Source organism: Lipotes vexillifer, unplaced genomic scaffold (genome assembly GCF_000442215.2).
Source record: "Lipotes vexillifer unplaced genomic scaffold, Lipotes_vexillifer_v1.1 scaffold1293, whole genome shotgun sequence".
In the NCBI taxonomy this organism is placed as follows: domain Eukaryota; kingdom Metazoa; phylum Chordata; class Mammalia; order Artiodactyla; family Lipotidae; genus Lipotes; species Lipotes vexillifer.
The window spans coordinates 763,465-777,721 of record NW_006790911.1 but is presented as its reverse complement, the minus strand read 5'-3'; the positions used below and the strand labels follow the sequence as shown (position 1 = coordinate 777,721).

Below are 14,257 nucleotides of genomic sequence, written 5' to 3'. Positions count from 1 at the left end.
TTTGGGTTCCGCATTCCTGCCACCCAGGCCTCCTGATTGCACTGCTCAGTTGACGTTCATACTGAAGACGACACCGTCTTGACCCTTTAGCAGCTCTCTGCTCCCTCCATTTCCCTCACACCTTGGATATTTCCCTTCGTTTCTCGTGAGCCCAGCAACGCGTTAGTAATTACATTTAAGTTAGTGAGTATCTAGTTGGATTTTATGTAGCCTGCCATTCTTGAAATACTTCTTTTCAAACAACATTTCTTAACTCTGAAGGGAAACGCCTGTACCTGTTCTCAGGACTTGAAGAACTCAAGCTTAAGCTAAAGGCTAAAAGCAAAGCTGTGTCTCTTAAGATGAACCAGGGGTCTGCACTCCTCCTTTTCTAAGAGTTTCATCTGTTATGGGAGCATTAGTTTGAATTCTTAAATAGAATAATTTTAAAATTGAGGGGAAAACAGTTAGGAGAGAGACAACATTGTTAAACTGATTTTTTTGGTGACCCAGTAGAATTTCAAGAGTTATTCACAGTGCATATGTGTCTGTGTTTTAAGACTGGGGTTCACGCAGAAGCACCGCTTTTTCTGTGGAGGTTTATCGGGTTTTTTCCTTTGCTTTTTAGCAAAAGAGCAGTGGCTCAGGCAGCAGTGTAGCTGACGAGAGAGTGGACTATGTCGTGGTTGACCAACAGAAGACCCTGGCTCTGAAGAGCACCCGTGAAGCCTGGACCGATGGGAGACAGTCCACAGAGTCTGAAACGCCAGCCAAGAATGTGAAGTGAAAATGCCGCTTTAATGTCTCTGAACAAAAGAGGGCTGAGCTGTAAGGAGAAATCCTGTTTGACTGAAGATAACTTGACCCTTGTACTCTAGGTAGATCCTCAACTGAACAGAGTCGAAGTCAGAGGACCTTTCAGACTTAATCAAGCCGTTGAGCGTGTAAATGGTGCTTTGTGGTATCTGAACAATTCATCACATGTAAATAATGTGGGAAAATACTGTTGTTTGGTTCCCAGAGAAACATTTGTTTCGTAGTTAACACACTTGTAGTATTACTGTATTTATGCACTTTTTCATTTAAAGCATTGGTTGGGTATTCCCGAATGGGCCTGAACATGATTCTTTTGGGAGTTCTTGTTTTCCTCACACTACTCTTAAGAACGATGCTACGTGAACTAAGCTACTTTCCACTGGGAAATTGCTCTTCAGCTGCAGGGTAACAACATGACGTGAGAAGTAGATTCACCATATACCTTTCTACCTGAAACTTAACGGGGTAACCGTTAGCTTAAACCGCAAAGTAGAGTTGGACTCATCATTCATTGCCTTCCAAAGTGCTAAGCATCATGTACCTACTGGTGTCAGGACTTTGTTCTCTGGTTCATGGACATTTGGTTTTCAGTGGTGGAACTTTCTTATATTTTGTTAATTACAGTGTTTTGGGCTCATTAAGTGAAGATTCTGCCAGGTGGGATCTTACACCTTGTAAAGAGTGAATAATCACACTATCAAGTAAGCGTACAACTCACTGATGGCATGTGGTGACGATGTGCTCTCACACTTTCAACATGTATTATTAAACTTTACGTTATTTGCAAAGTGTAGATTATGTAACTAATCAGGTACGTACCAGGCACTGATGTGCTAATACAATGATCAGGTTTAGACAGTGAGCTTTAGTTGTATTCGTGTTAGTCCTCTAATGCTGGTTTCCAGTTTGGAATTAATGGCACAATTGACATTCACTGTTAGTTATAGCAACATACTGTGATTTTTAATTAGACAGTCATTCAGATTTATTACTCTAAGAATGAAATTCTGTCTTTTGACAACATAGTGCCCTTTCTATGATTTTTTTTTTAAACTTTACTTAATATTCTTCTTGGCCTTATCCTATTTAAATCCCTATGCAATTAATATTTTATATCTGCATTTTTTAAAAAAATAGATGTTATATAAGTGATTCTCATATGTAGCACCTATTGCTTTTCCAGTAAAAGAATTAAGGCTTGTGTACTGTGATTTATATTCACTGCCCCGATTCAAGAAATATTGGAGCCTTGCTATAATGTGAAATCTTAAAGTCATGGACCTCTTCCAACCAGATTTCTGAAACCACCAGAGGTATCGTATAGTTCTGTCTCACCTATATAACATGGTCCTATAGCAAGACCACACATTATCTATAGTAAGGCTACGATTTATCTGTCTTGGCTTTGCAATGTAATTTAGAAAGCAGGTATAGTTATTGGTTTGATTGGTTTTTAACTAAGTTACATACAATCTCTTATGTACTGATTTGAGACTTACTAACAGTGTTTGGAGGGGGCATAGAGATTGAAGAGCCCACAGCTGAGGCATGTTTCCCTCCATGCAGACCTTTAATGTTACCTGAGTACACAGATGTGCCCTGATTTCTGGCCCCTTGGTCGCCGTACTGTGCCTAATCAATGTAATGGGTTTATGTCCCCTCCATGAGCTAAAAACGTTCATAACAAGATGAATTGTAGACAAGTAACATTTGATGCTTTTAAATGTTTGCTTCTTTTTAAACAAAAACTAAAACCCAGAACTGAATTTTGAGGTGGATTTTTAAATAAAAAAACATTGTTTGAGTTTGCTGTGAGTAAGCTGTTTTATAATGAAACCACAAAATAGAGTCGAAAATCATTGAAATGTGCCTCAACTGTCAAAACACGTAACACAGTTGACGTGTGAAGATACCAAATTGTGTTGCATGGAGGATAAACATACTTTGAGATTTAGAACACAACAATAAATATATTGTTAATTCAAAAATAGAAATCTTGGGGGCTTCCCTGGTGGTGCAGTGGTTGAGCGTATGCAGGGGACACGGGTTCGTGCCCCGGTCCGGGAAGATCCCACATGCCGAGGAGCGGCTGAGCCCGTGAGCCATGGCCGCTGAGCCTGCGCATCCGGAGCCTGTGCTCCACAACGGGAGAGGCCACGACAGTGAGAGGCCCGCAAACCGCAAAAAAAAAAAATAATAATCTTGTTTTAAAAGCTACCTATCAGAAGAGTCTAAGGCAATAATGAACTTTTTAGTGTAATTTCTCAATTTTTTGCAAGTTACCATTTTGAAGACCCGCAGCACTCAAATCTGCAGAAATTTTCCCATTACGCAGAGTAATTTAAGAATTGAAAATTAGGCAGTTTGTTAAACTAAATCACATTAAACATTGCATTAGCAAATTAAATGAAAAGACAGTCTCTTATAGAGCGGTATTTCCCAAAGATTTTTTAGCACTAGAATCTCTTTCCCGCTCCGCTGAGCCTGCGCATCCGGAGCCTGTGCTCCACAACGGGAGAGGCCACGACAGTGAGAGGCCCGCAAACCGCAAAAAAAAAAAATAATAATCTTGTTTTAAAAGCTACCTATCAGAAGAGTCTAAGGCAATAATGAACTTTTTAGTGTAATTTCTCAATTTTTTGCAAGTTACCATTTTGAAGACCCGCAGCACTCAAATCTGCAGAAATTTTCCCATTACGCAGAGTAATTTAAGAATTGAAAATTAGGCAGTTTGTTAAACTAAATCACATTAAACATTGCATTAGCAAATTAAATGAAAAGACAGTCTCTTATAGAGCGGTATTTCCCAAAGATTTTTTAGCACTAGAATCTCTTTTAAGTAAACTCTTGTGTAAGCCCAATATGTAAAGCCTGGAAAGTCCATTTGATCAGTGTAACTGTATTTTGAGTCCACATTTATGTTTACTTGTCTTAGAACATTACTAAGAATAACATTTCTAAGTAACACAAATGTGAAATTGGGGTTATAGATAGTTGGTGAAACCTTAGCCGCCAGTCTGTTTCTATGCCTTGTTTTAGTCGCATGCTATCAAGAGAATTTTGCTTCATGCAAATGTAAGTAAGTACAAATAATAATAGGGTTTAAACACACATTTCAGGAGATTCTTTAACTAGAGATAGATAAAGTTGTATTCCCAGGTTTATATAAACGTAAATTATCCTGGTGGTGGAAGTTTATACATAAACAGGCTCCAGTGTGGTAAAATAGTGTATGTAACACATTAGAATGTGCATTTTTACTAAGTTTTTAAACTGCACACTTTTATAAAAACAAAATTTGAATCAAACTCTTTAATACCCCTGATCGCCCACAAGAAGCTGAGTTTTGGCCAGGCATGGGTTGAACACCACTGGTTAACCGTGTAACAGTTGTGTTATAAATCAGAAGTTTTTTTTCTCCCACGTTTGATGCTCTCTACCTTTTATTCCTTATTTTGAAAAACTGTACAATTTTATGAAAGTTTGAATACCAGTGCGCAGCTCTGCTTTCAAAACTCAAAATTCAGACTTGAATAATGTAAGCTATTTAACCCACAGGATGCATCACCTTAGAAAGCTATAGAAGTGGTTTTTATCTACACTCTATACGTTTTCATCTTTATTTTTATCAATACCATAATAAGCTACTGTGAGCATTTTAGAGAATTCCATAAAGGTACTATGAGTGTGTGTATGTATATATGGCATTGTATTTAATCATAGACTAAGTTTAATTTGATATAGAAATACTGCCATACTTGTACATTAATGTCATAAGTCATAATTCCCTCTGGACTCTTTATATTTAATTCATCAGAGGTCGTAATCTTCAGTCATAAATGCATTCAAACTGGAAATTGAACACCAGTGTTTGTTTTTCTTTTTCTTTTAGTGGGAAGTTATCTGCTTTCCCCCTTTAGCAAAAACAGTATCTTTTATATTTTGTTAAACTGTTGACTACTTTATGCCTGTACACTATACCATAGGCATAATTCTTAGATATTCCCAAACACTCTTAGTGCCTCCTTATTTGGCCCATTGAAAGTATTGGTGTTAGTATTTCGAATGAATTACCCTTTAAAAATATACTAGCCTTAAACATTTTAGAAACAACAAGGGGGACTGAATCTTTTTATTCCTATCTTTGGGTCATTGTGGTAGGTCTTATCCTCCATTGTTAGATAAGCAGTCAGGTCTGTAATGGGATTGACATAACATGACCAAACCAAGTGGATACAGAGAGAGAGGGGGGCATATCCCAGGATAACAGTTATTGTCAATAACATCAGCTATATGTAAATCTGTATATAATTTAAAATACCAACAACTATGAGGTGAAAAAGCCATGGTGCAAATGAATGTTGCAGGCATCATGGACTTGTTCTGATGAAAAAATCACTTGTCGGGTTGTTGAGATGATTGGTTTTAATCTGACTAAATATGTTTATATATCACTACAGCTTGAAATAATTTAGTTCATCCTCCATAGACTTATCTTTCTTTAGGGTCAATATAATGCATATTGTGAGTTTCAACAGACTGTTCCGTCAAGGGATTAACATAGCTTCTGGCTTCCTTTACTAAAAAGATACGGCTTTGTGTGAGTTCTTGTAACCTAAATCAATTGTTGATAATCATTCCAAATTTCCACAGCAAAATCTTATGTATAAATTTATTTCTCCCCTCTTGCACATCTTCTTTTGTAAAGATCCAATTGTAGATATTTTCTGCTACCAAATAAAACTTTTCAAACAATTTGGTTTCAAGACCTTAAATAGTCAATTTGGATACTGAAACTGTGACCCAATAAGGACATAAAATTTCTATTTCCAGCCCTTCCTTAGAGTCTTTATCTAAATCAAAAACCCAATTCTGCCATTAACTACACTTCCCAGTTCTACTTCTATAGGGTCACTCATTTTCTGCAGTAAAGATCCCACTAAATCATGCTAAATATAATAGTCATGCTCTAACTAAATAGAAAAAGCTCCTGAGACCCAGTTGCCCTGTGCGTACGCGCGTTATTCCTTCACGTAGCCAATGCTACCAGCACTTTGTTGAGTAAAAGGCCAATTAAGTAAGGGCCTGTATGCAGCCTTTACCATCAGGAAACACATTCCCAACGTGACTTGGGAAATGATAGCTGGCTGGGCTTCCTCATTTCTAGGAAAGTTTTCAAACACCTCCAGTGCTTCATAAAACCCCAAGAATTACCATAAGTTGCAGCATTTTGCAGCTCTGACTCTCATTAGATCATACTTGGGAAGTTTGGGAAGAAAATTAAGTTCCTAAAGTTTATTCCTATAATTCATTAGACAGGACTTTATTACTTTTAATCATGGTTATGTTGGTGATTCACTCGTAGCTCAACATGTCTCTGATTTTGTGTGTGGTGCCCAGAGCATTTGGAGGACTCAGTATGTGGTGGTACAGAAAAGAAAAAATCACATAAATGTTTTAAAAGCCCACTTTCTCCAATATGGTATCATGATGGTTAATGTGTCAACTTGGCTAGGGTGTGGTGCCCGTGTGTTTGTTCAAACACTAGTGTAGACAGTTGCTGTGAAGATACTGTGTAGATGTGATTAACATTACAATCCGTTTAGGTAAAGCCAATCACCCTCCATAGTGTGGATGGGCCTCATCCAATCAGTTGAAGGCCTTCAAAGCAAAAACTGAAGCTTCCCACAGAAGAAGGAATTCTGCCCCAAGACCGTAACATAGAGATCCTCTGTGAATTTCCGGGCTGCCAACCTGCCCTACAGATTTCAAACATGCCGTCCCCATTTCCATAGATAGATGCACAGCATACATGGATGGATGGATGGATAGATTATTTCTCTGGGTCTACTCCCTATTCATTGTGGGAGGAGACATACAAGGACATGAATACCAGGAAGTAAGGATCGCTGGCAGCATCTTAGAGGCTAGCTATCACAAAGGCAGAGTTGAGTGTTAAGAGATGACACCAAAGATGGAGGGCCTTAAGGACCAAGGAACTCAAGTGTATTGAGAATTAAGAACTTTAAAATGTCAGAAGACAAAGCCTGGAAAGAGTAGGCCACAGAAAGTCAGGAGATAGTGCTGAACCTGGGTCTATGAGTTTAGCTCTGTGTCCTTATAAATTACAAAACTATTCACCAGTTAATTGAGACACTGTGTTTTATACTCTTACTTAATCCTCGTAATACTGTGAAGTGGCTAATGTTAATTCTCTTCAACCTTCAAGTTCCAACTTAAACAGTTCCTCAAGGCTTTCCCTCAACTGCCCCACCCAGAGGTGCTAGCTCCTTCCTCTGAAAGTCACAAAATTGGCAAGTCTCTTCTGTTTTTCACTTTGGGCTTTTCTGATGGTATATTAATTTGCTAGGGCTACAATCACAAAGCACCACAGACTGGGTGGCTTAAATAACAGATATATTTTTTCACAGTTCTGGAAGCTAGAAGTTAGAGGTCAAGTTGTAGGCAGATTTAATTTCTTCTGAAGCCTCTTTCCTCGGTTTGTAGATGGTCGCCTTCTCACTTTACCCTCACTTGGCCTTTTCTCTGGACATGGGAGTCCTGGTGGCACATTCTCTTCTTATAAGGACAGCAGCCATATTGAATGAGACCCTCACCTTTATGACCCATTTAACCTTGATTTCCTCTTTAAAGGCCCCATCTCCAAAAACAGTCATATTCTGAGGTACCGGGGGGGGTTTGGGTCTTCAACGTGAATTTTGGGTGGACACAATTCAGTCCATAATAGATGGCTGTGTTTAGCTCATCTACCTAGCTATATGCACCTTAGAATAAAAACTATGTCTTATCTGTCATTACATCAGTCACAGCCCTGGCAGGAAAAGACGGCACATTCAAAGGAGTAATTGAAGAGAGTTGAATGAAGAAACTTGCAAATCTGTAGATTGGGTGAAGGGAACAAACAAGGGGTGGTTAAAAACCACTAGCAACAGTAAGAAGCCATCAACACTTTTGGAACTAAGGAGGCAAATGGTGCTGTTACTGACACCCAGCAAGAGTTGTCCACCAGCAGACATTTCAGCCTTAGGTAAAAGGACGCAACCACTACCAATTGCAGACCAGCAGGGAGGGAGTCAGGTTACCTCTCCTATGACTTGCCATTGGCTAAAAACAACCAGCAGCCAGAAATAACCCAAGAGATGTAATATCAATACATGGAGGACATCTTCTCAGGGCACATGGCAAGGCAGAGAAGGCAAGAGGGCAGGTCAGACAGAGCAAACAGAGAAAATCCTTCACAATCGTCATATTTATTACCGTGTCAAACCATCAAAGAAATAAAGGGGCTGTGGAAGATTGGCTTGCTTAACAGCTGATCCAAACTCTTTCTAGAGTGCCATCGTGTACTTCGGAAGCTGTAAGGATAAAAAAAAAACTACATTTCCCAGACTTCCTTGCAGCTAGGGCCCGGCCCATCCTCCACTTTCCACCAGTCACATTCAAAGTCAGAAACAGTTCAGTGGAGCGGGAGGCGGAACTCTGCGAAGCATCAGTATTGTTAAATCAAGCCGTTCACTTTTAGTAGATGAAGCGATGGGTTCCTGATCCTTGGTCGACAGCTAAGGTGGCATATTCTTGGAGCCCACGTCTGTGGTGGCAGCTTCGTGCACCCTCATGGCGCCATGGGCACGTGATCCTGGATTCAGCCACTAGTGAGGTGATTTTGTGAACCCAGATTCCTGATTGTTTCCATGTCTGGCTCTTCTGTGGCATTGTTCTGAGAATCATTCCTAAAGGCCTATACACCTGCTAGTGATTGTTAACTCTGTATTCTCTATAGTAAATTTCTTTTGGTTTAAAATTGCTAGAGTGGCTTACCCCTGTTGAAAACTGACACGGGCCAGTCTTCCTACATCTTGCATTCTGGAATATATTTTTTTCTTATTCTCATATTGCAAAACTGTATAACTAAAGAAAATTGGGGGATGGTGGGAGAGGAGAGGAAAAACACTTGCAATCTGTGTTACTCCCCTTTCTTTGCCTGCAGACGGATTCTGCTTTTCGCATTTACTGCTGTCATAAATATCTTCCCAGGTGTTAAGCATCTATCTGAATTGTTATTTTAAAGACTGAATAATATCCCTTCAAATATTTTAAAATACGCAATGATATCCAATTTGGATACAGGTGTGGGGAAGGGAAGGAACACTGGCATATACAGTAAGTCCCCTACATACGAATGAGTTCCGTTCCGAGAGTGCATTTGTAAGTCCAATTTGTTCATAAGTCCAACAAAGTTAACCTAGGTACCCAACTAACACAATCGGCTATGTAGTACTGTACTGTAATAGGTTTATAATACTTTTCACACAAATAATACATAAAAAACAAACACAAAAAATAAACATTTTTAATCTTACAGTACAGTACCTTGAAAAGTACAGCAGTACATGGGACTTCCCTGGCAGTCCAGTGCTTAAGACTCCGCACTTCCACTGCAGGGGGCACGGGTTCGATCCCTGGTCAGGCAATGAAGAACCCACATGCTGTGTGGTACAGACAAAAAATAATAAAAATTTTATAAAAAGAAGAGTACAGTAGTACAGTACAACAGCTGGCATACAGGGGCTGACATCAAGTAAACAGGCAAGAAGAGTTACTGACTGGAGGAGGGAGAGGAGGTGGGAGATGGTAGAGCTGAAGGATCGTCAGCAATAGGAGACGGAGGGCAAGCTGCAATTTCACTCACACCTGACGTTGATGGAACGCACGTTGGAATCTTTGAAAGTTCGCAACTTGAAGGTTCGTATGTAGGGGACTTACTGTACTACCACTGGGAGCAAAAATTGGTACAACTTTTTTTTTACATTTATTCCATGACTGTTTATTGAGGATCTACATCATGCCAAGTACTGTGCAAGGCTGAGTATTCAGAGATGAATAGACCCAGTCTTGTTCTCCATAATTCACAGTCTAGTGGTGCAACTTTTTTTAAAGAGCAGTTTATTATTACAACTTTAATGTCTTGAAACTATACTTAACCATTAACCAAGCACCTGAATTTTAAGGAATTAACCCTAAAGAATTAATCAAATGTATGCACAATAATTTTAATTTATCTCCAAGGAGTTGGAAGTGTATTCAACAATGGAGGGTTGGTTAAATTGTGCATATATATGTATATAGCCATTTATAATATAGAACAATAATTTTCAAGTGTGTTCCTCTAACAAGAGAGACCTCTGAAACAAAAGGGAGGCCAAGTTTGGGAGGTCCAATGCCCTTTCACCTTGCTTTACTTAGGGTGTCTCTACTTCTTCTGTTTCCACATTGGAAGATAAGTGTAAGATTTTACTTGAAAGATAGGTTCTGCTAGCGGAAAACATCCTAACTGTTGTAATAAAAGTACATTTAATGTCATGAATGGTTTTTCCAAGATATACTGCTGTGTAAAAATTAAGGCTGTATAACTAAACATAGTATAAGCCTATGTTTGTATGTAACTAATAGCACTAAAACAGCAGGATATCACTACAGATATTACAGACATTAAAATGATAATTAAAAAGATATTACGGACAACCTTAGGCAAATAAATTTGAAAATTTTATAAAATGAACAAATGGCTATTATAAAAAACTTACTACAACTGAGAAAAGAAAAGAAAATTTGCATAGTCCTATGTCAACTAAAATGAATTTTATAATTAAAAGCCTTTTTTACAAAGAGAATTCTGGGCTCAGACAAAATCTCCAATAAATATTACCAAACCTTTAAGAAAGAAATCATGCGAATCCTACGGGAGTTCAGGAATGCAAGGTAATACACCGCATCAGTAAATTAAAGGGGAAAATTAATGCAGAAAACTGGTTGATAGATTTCAACATCTATGTATGGTTTAAAAAAAAAATTCTTATCAACATGAAGTAAAAAAAGAAACGTGTTACAAAGACAAGAATATCTATTTTAAGAATCCATCAGCAAACATCACACTTCATGGTGAAATATTGACAACTTTCTTCTTGAGACCTAAAACAAGACTGGTATATCCACTATTACCACTTCTATTCATTACTGTACTGAGGGACCCTGCCAGTGAGAAGCAGGCGATTTGGACAAAATAAGTAAAACTGCTATTATTCACAATGATATGATTGTGCATGTAGAAAATTCAAGCAAGTCTAAAGATAAAAGATTGCCAGAGACAAAGTTAATAGGCAAAAATGAATTGTATTTTTATGGGCCCACAGCAAACAATTCAAATGTGAATTTTTTTAAAAGGTGAAGATTATGACAGTAACAAAAATATCAAATACTTAGGAATACATTTAAAATAGAACGTGCAAAACCTCTACTATAAAATATTAATATATACTGTTGAATTCAGTTTGCTAATACTCTGTTGAGGATTTTTGGATCTATGTTCACCAGTGATATTGGCCTCTGTGTTCTGTTAGTCCCTAAACAATGATGAAGACCTTTGTTGACGTATTCCTGGCACCCACAAGACTACCTACTCGTTCAATCATCTTGACTAGGAATGCACATCCTGTTTCCAAGCACCTACCTCTTTATCCTAGGTTAACTATAAAATTGTCAACATGGCACAATGGCCTCTTGGCGGTATAGAGTGCAACTGCGAATGCTTCTGGATCATTGTCTGCCCAATCCCACCCTGTGAGGAAGTTACCCTACAATAAACTGATCTATTGATTATATGGAGCTGCCTGCCTCAGCTTTTGGTCTCAAGATGGCTTCTCAGTTCGGTGGGTACTTTTCTTTCCCTCTGTCCTGCAACACCTAACAACCACAATACCATATGTAAACCTTGATTGGGGGTAAAAAGCTGTATAAGACAATTTAGGCACAAATAGAAAATTGTAAATGGACTAGATAATAAACGATATTGAAGAATTACTCATTCTCAGGTGTAATAACAGTATTATGGTACTGTAGTTGAATAGCCTTTATCAAATGGATGCCTGTTGAAATATTTAGGGTTAGAGCATCTGAAAAAATTGCTCACAATACATGTATATGTAGAGAAACAGATTTAAATAAAGCAAAATATTAATAATTGTTGTCAAGGTAGTGAGTACTTATTGTAATATTCTTTCAACCTTTCTATTGAAGAGTTTGATAGTAGAAAATTGAAAAATAATTGAACAGATAATTGATCTTTCCTATAGAAAGAGAGAAAGAAGAAAGAAAAAAAGAAAGAAGAGAGAAAGGAAGGAAGGAAGGAAAGAGAGAGAAAGAAAGAAAGAAAGAAAGAAAGAAAGAAAGAAAGAAAGAAAGAAAGAAAGAAAGAAAGAAAGAAAGAAAAGAAAGAAAGAAAAAGAAAAACAGACAGAAAGGAAGAGAAGGAAAGAAAGAAGGAAAGAGAAAGAAGGGGAAAGAGAGGGGAAGAAAGAAAGGAAGGAAAGAAGGAAGAAGAAATAGAAAACAGAATGGTAAGAATAAATAATATACAGGAAATCCTTGAGTTCATCAGAACATGTTTTTTAAAAGCTATTAGTGTGAATTGGCACTCATTCTAAAAAACATTTAAAATAACGTCTATATATTTGCATATATTCTTCGCATCACTTTTATCAAATTAATATTTCAATCTAAATAAGAGCACAGGGTTTCCCTGGTGGCACAGTGGTTAAGAATCTGCCTGCCAATGCAGGAGACACGGACCAGTTCGAGCCCTGGTCCAGGAAGATCCCACATGCCGTGGAGCAACTAAGCCCATGCACCACAACTACTGAGCCTTCACTCTAGAGCCCGCGAGCCACAACTACTGAGCCCGCGAGCCACAACTACTGAAGCCCACGTGCGTAGAGCCTGTGCTCCGTGACAAGAGAAGCCACCTCAATGAGAAGCCCATGCACCGCAACGAAGAGTAGCCCCTGCTCGCCACAACTAGAGAAAGCCCGTGTGCAGCAATAAAGACCCAATGCAGCCAAAAATAAATAAATAAAATAAATTTATAAAAAAATAAATTAAATAAATAAGAGCACAAAATAATCTTCCTTATGAAGTCTTTTTTCTATATATTTTGAATAAATAATACGACATAGTTCAAAACACAAAAAGTATCCCTTTCACATTATTTGTTTTTCCAGATGTGCACTGATAAGCAAATTCATATGTATTAATGCAACTTATAAATTTCAGCTGTTCTTGATTACACTTTTGTTTTTTCCCAGAGATTATATATGCATATTCCCAGCAGCTATGAACTTTTGTTGTTTGGTGGACATCGCCCCCTTGTGCATAAAACCGAATCTACAAGGGAAGTCCTGACAAAAAGCGAAGTAAACTTATATGACTGTTCTTTCACAGAAATTACAACTGTAAAAGTTTCTTGAAGCTATACCTTCAATTACTCAGTTCTGACCAGCCCCCACATATTCGCCCTTTTCTTTAAACCCTCATTGAAAGTGTCCCTACACTTGCCTTAGTGATCTCATACGTATTTTGTGATTTTTGGTCTCCAAAGAAATCTCACATCCATATTTTGTTTAATTAGAACAGGAGTTACTGCCCTCCTTTTCTATTGAGATATAATTCACATACCATACAATTCACATTTAAAGTGTACAACTCAATGGTCTTTAGTATATTCAGAGTTGTGCAACCATCATCACAATTTATCTTAGAACATTTTCATCACTCCAAAGAGAAACTTCCTACCTGTTAGCGGTGACTACCCATTTCCCCAACCCTACTTGCAGCCCTAGGCAACCTCTAATCTATTTTGCCTCTGTAGATTTCCATTTTCTAGACATTTAATATAATTGGGATCATACAATATGCTGTGTGGTCTTTTGTGAATTTCTTCTTTCGCTTGGCTTAATGTGTACAAGGTTCACCCGTGTTGTAGCATGTATCAGCACTTCATTCCTTTTTATAGCTGAATAATGTTCCATTGCAGGGATGCACCACATTTAATTAACCATTCATCAGCTGATGGGCATTTGGATTGTTTCCACTCTTTGGCTGTTATTAATAATGACGCTACCAACATTCAATTGTCCTCCTTCTACAGTTGCAAAGATGGAAACCTTCTGAGCTGAGATGATCCCTCCAAGGCTTACAGTAGGAGGAAACAGTTGTCCTCTTTGCCCATTGCCAGCACCACTCCAACCGCGGTATCAGTCACCACACCTGAGGGCTCCTCTCATCTGCAGTCTCCCCAACCTTTCCCGAATTCCTGTCACTATCATCTCCAGTTTTTTAACCTCCAAATGATCATCCCATTAGCTACCACCGTCTCCCCCACTCTCCCTTTGCCAAGCTTCTCCTCTGGTTCTCTGAAAAACCTTATCTCCACTTCACTTCACGCCCAATTTGCCTTAATGGAATGTCGGCTCCCCTGAGGAGACCACGTGGACCTATTTCCCGGCCCTGGGAGCAGGAAGTGGGTTCCTTTCCTGTCCAGCACTGCTCCCTCCTCCTCCCAAATCCCTAGCAATTTAGCTTAAGACACCACTCTTCTTGTTGCTATAAT

General features: G+C 38.5%; 1 protein-coding gene across 2 annotated transcripts in view; it reads left to right on the top strand.

Annotated features, from left to right (window-relative positions):
- Positions 1-2,599, top strand: part of GAB1 (GRB2 associated binding protein 1) — a 139,846-nt gene extending 137,247 nt beyond the window's left edge. The window contains exon 10 of one of the 2 annotated variants that reach the window (XM_007463998.1): positions 608-2,599. In XM_007463998.1, coding sequence (XP_007464060.1) covers positions 608-766 — 159 coding nt within the window. In that variant the 3' untranslated portion in view covers positions 767-2,599. The remainder of the gene's footprint in view (positions 1-607) is intronic. The other variant, XM_007463997.1, reaches the window with a different exon arrangement.
- The last annotated feature ends 11,658 nt before the right edge of the window (positions 2,600-14,257 follow it).